General features: G+C 41.1%; 1 protein-coding gene across 1 annotated transcript in view; it reads left to right on the top strand.

The window, feature by feature from the left end:
* Positions 1-403: 403 nt before the first annotated feature.
* The window catches only part of LOC106526125 (MAP7 domain-containing protein 2), a gene marked incomplete at its 3' end in the record, with an annotated part of 5,740 nt that continues 2,335 nt past the window's right edge, over positions 404-3,808 (top strand). The window contains 3 exon segments of the mRNA XM_014020611.1: positions 404-790; positions 2,540-2,632; positions 2,981-3,064. Of these exon segments, the coding sequence (XP_013876065.1) occupies positions 754-790; positions 2,540-2,632; positions 2,981-3,064 (214 nt within the window).

Raw genomic sequence — 3,808 nt, 5'->3', positions numbered from 1 at the left:
GATAGATAGATAGATAGATAGATAGATAGATAGATAGATAGATAGATAGATAGATAGATAGATAGATAGATAGATAGATAGACCATGCTTGAACCCAGAACCTTGTAGCAGCAACAGTGCTAACCACTCATGCTCAAAACAATTACAAAAACCAATTTTGAGCAACATTTTATAAAGTTTAGACTATAGAAATTTATCCTGCATTAAACTGAATTTACAGAACTGACTTAAAAGCTGTCAGAATCATCAACCAGAATATGACCTATTTTAGCTGAAAGAATTTTCAGCATTAACAACATTAAAAGTAGTTTTTTTACAGCAATAAATGTCCATTTTAAATCTCCGTTTGAGCCACTGTACCGCTGATGTTTCTGAGCTGCGTGCGTGCAGCCTCCTCCATCGTATCAATGCCCTCAGCCTGGAAAGGGTTAACAGTTTGGTGCGCGCTCACGCCGCCACGCACGGCTCTGTGAACCCAGGATGCTTCTCCATCATCCGAGCTCCAGTCCCAGCATCAGCACCCACCTCCTCCATCCTCACCCTCCCAGGCRTTAGACCGAGCTGCAGGCTGTCTGTCCGATTGTTGCTGCAGGAAGAAAAACCCGCTGGTTTAATATTACTGTTATTATCATCAGTTATATTATTGTTATTGTTGGCATCACTGCGGGACTGATTGGGGGGGAGGACGGGGGAGGAGCAGCGGCTGTTCATTCATTAATGTGTGCGTTCGGACTGCGATATAGGCTGCAATAAATGGCGAAAACAATCCCATCGTCCAGCGCGGTGACAGGTAAGCATAATATGAAATGATTAAAATAGTAATAAAAATCAAGATTTTTATTTTTTACGACGGGATTTGAACGCAGGCTCGGAGATGACGCAATTGATTTCCTGAGCTGCACGCGCGCTCCATTGGCTGCGATGACTGCGCTTCTCTGTTTAGTTTATCCGCTAACATTWGGTTTAAAACTGCTTAAAGCGCTGTCTGAAAAGACAAACGAGGAGATCTTTGTTGACTCGCTTGTTGTTTTAAAAATCACGTGTAAAACTGAACAAAAATGGGAATAAAACTGTGCTTCTTTGTTTCAGCCTTTTCACGGTGTCTATGGGTTTTATGTCCTGTCAGATTGATCTAAACAAGCTGTGAGAGTTTCAATACATTCAAAATAGGTATTACCTTTATTTTATGAGAACAACACTATTGTGTGATGATGTGTCTGGCAATGTTTGACAGCAATGACGATTAATGAAGCCGGCAATAAATAGATTTTCTTTCTCCACATCCTGAAAAATCCATTGATGGTCCATCGAAAACAYCATAAACAAACTGAAGTAATTAGAAAAAAGGCTGGTCCTCCTTCACTTTCCAGTGTTCCCCGGAGAATGTACTGGAAAAGATGCAAAATTAAAAACAAAGCTGTATTTTATCTTTACATCCAGGTCTYCATGGCCACTTTAAAGCTATACCATCTCTCTGTCCCCTGCAGCAGGGTGAGCGTCTTCTGCCAAGTTCAGTATGATTAAAATCCCCAAGAAAACAGAGTAATTCACTTAAGCGAGTGAGCTGATGGGCTGACAGTTTAGTCTGCAGCACGCTTATTGATTCGGTGACTTTGTGGAATTAAAGGTAAGATTTAAAATTYAACGCAGCTGCGTTAAAGAGATTAATTATTTTCATCATAAAGGAATGTTTTGTGTAGACCCAAGAATTCAGAATGTTTGAAGGAAAAAAGCAAGACATTTAAAAAAAATTAACAATAGAGGCAGTAAAAATATAAAACATTAAAGATCTGGCCCACATCTATGTGTGACATTATTTAAACATTTATTAATCACGTTACAACCTGCTGGGCTACTTTGACAACTCAGTTTCTGAGGAAAAATATCCCGTTTATAGATTTGAATGCTGAGTCAAAGTTGATCCAGTGGTTGTGTCTGAGATGAGCAGGATCTGTTCTGCACAGGCTACTTTTGGATGTAATACATAGGTTTGGAGGATTAAGAGTTTTTGTATCGATTCAGTRATTCAAATCTATCACGAAGTCCGATACCCTAATTTGTCATGTTCAAATATAGGACAAAGACTTTAGGGAAATAAAAACAATTTGTAAAAACTAACAAAACTGTGCAACATTTTAAGAAAATAAGCAATAATGTAACAAAAAATATAAAAAATAATGTCAACAACAACAAAAATAACTGCACATGATGCAGAAGACTAATGACTAACTCAAAACAAGGAGACTCTGCACTACTGAGTGTAAACAAAAGTATCAATCTCATCACCCTATAGAGCCAATACCAATACTAATCTTGTTATCAATACTATCAATACTTAGATCRATGTGCCCACCCCTAGTAATAAGATAGTAAAAACAGCTTATATTTGTCTGAAAGCTTTTTCTAACGTGATGCTATGAGTGAATATTTGCCATTATAAATGAGAAAGTTTGCTTATGAGTGCAGCTTAGCAGCAGGAAAAAAAAAGCTTTTTTTCCGCATCAGCACTCTGTGAATTCTTGTTGTTTTTGTCCTTTAGGTGAAAAAATGGCACCACCATCCATTACCCTCCTCCCTGACAGGAAATCTCCAACAAATGGTCACAGCTCTCCTGTTCGGACAGGAAAAAACAGTGAGTCTCCTCTTTCCTGCGTAGCTTCACCTGGAATCATTTAGGCTGCTGCATTTTTTTCTAGTAAGTCCTGACAAGTTGCATCTGCAGAGCTTCAGTGTTGTGTGAGTGAACCGATGAGACCAGCCGAATGTGACTGTCAGCATGAGTGAAGTGATGACCACATCAAGGCCAGTTTCCTGCTCGTCTCCTGCAGCAGAGTGGCACTCTGTCCTTGGCCCAGGGGGGGCATTTTGCAACACGATGCTCCTCATTACAATGCGGCCCCGCTCATTGTTGRTGAGAACGCAGTACTGCAGCTCAGCACAGGCTGACGTGATGTGTGCGTTTGTGTGTTTACGATTCCAGATCCATTCAACACAGAGAAGAAGCCGCTGGTGAACGGACATGCATCCCCTTCGCATCTGGCGAGTGTTTCCAACAACCACGGAGGTAAACAAAGTGAGTGTTTTTACTCTGATGTCATGTTAATGGCAAGGCTGCCTAGGGATAATATTTTTGCCCATGTGTGTATGCCTGTTTATCTGTCTGTTAGCAAAATACCTCACTGAACGGATTTCAGAATACAATCATTGAACGTACATCTATACAACTGATTGAGACCAACTCTAGATGGCCACCACCAGCTAACAGTGGTGGGCACAACTGTGACCAGAGCCAGCTCTTGGCATAGGCGAACTAGGCGGTCGCCTAGAGCGCCATCTGCTGGAGGBGAGCCGAACTGCAGAAGAAAAAAAAACGTAATTATTTGTAATCCCTGGTTGTAACTCTGCTCAGCGTCCCTTTAAATTAGCTTTGTCTTAAAAAATCTATAATGAAGTATTACAGGAAAAATAAACTACTCCACCCATAAAACATTTTCTCCCACCAATGCAGCAATCGTCCCCACCCTCTCTCTCATTTGATTGACGTTGCACTGACTTGTCCTGCTCCGACACTCTGACGGGGGAGGGGCTAGTAGCACCTCTCAGGTAGCAGTTCGTGTTCACAAACTCAATAACAACAAGTCTGTATTTTGTTGTCCCATACATGTCAACCTCTTCTGACGTTTACCTGTTTGAAAAGCCTCAAAAATCTGTACGTTTTGGAAAAAAATCCATACAACTTGCACCCGGGCAGTGGAGGGAGGGTGGGAGGGTGTCAGCCTTGCTAACGGACAATCCATACAAGTTGACA

This window comes from Austrofundulus limnaeus, unplaced genomic scaffold (genome assembly GCF_001266775.1).
Source record: "Austrofundulus limnaeus strain Quisiro unplaced genomic scaffold, Austrofundulus_limnaeus-1.0 Scaffold261, whole genome shotgun sequence".
In the NCBI taxonomy this organism is placed as follows: Eukaryota; Metazoa; Chordata; class Actinopteri; order Cyprinodontiformes; family Rivulidae; genus Austrofundulus; species Austrofundulus limnaeus.
This window is presented reverse-complemented; position numbering and strand designations above follow the sequence as displayed.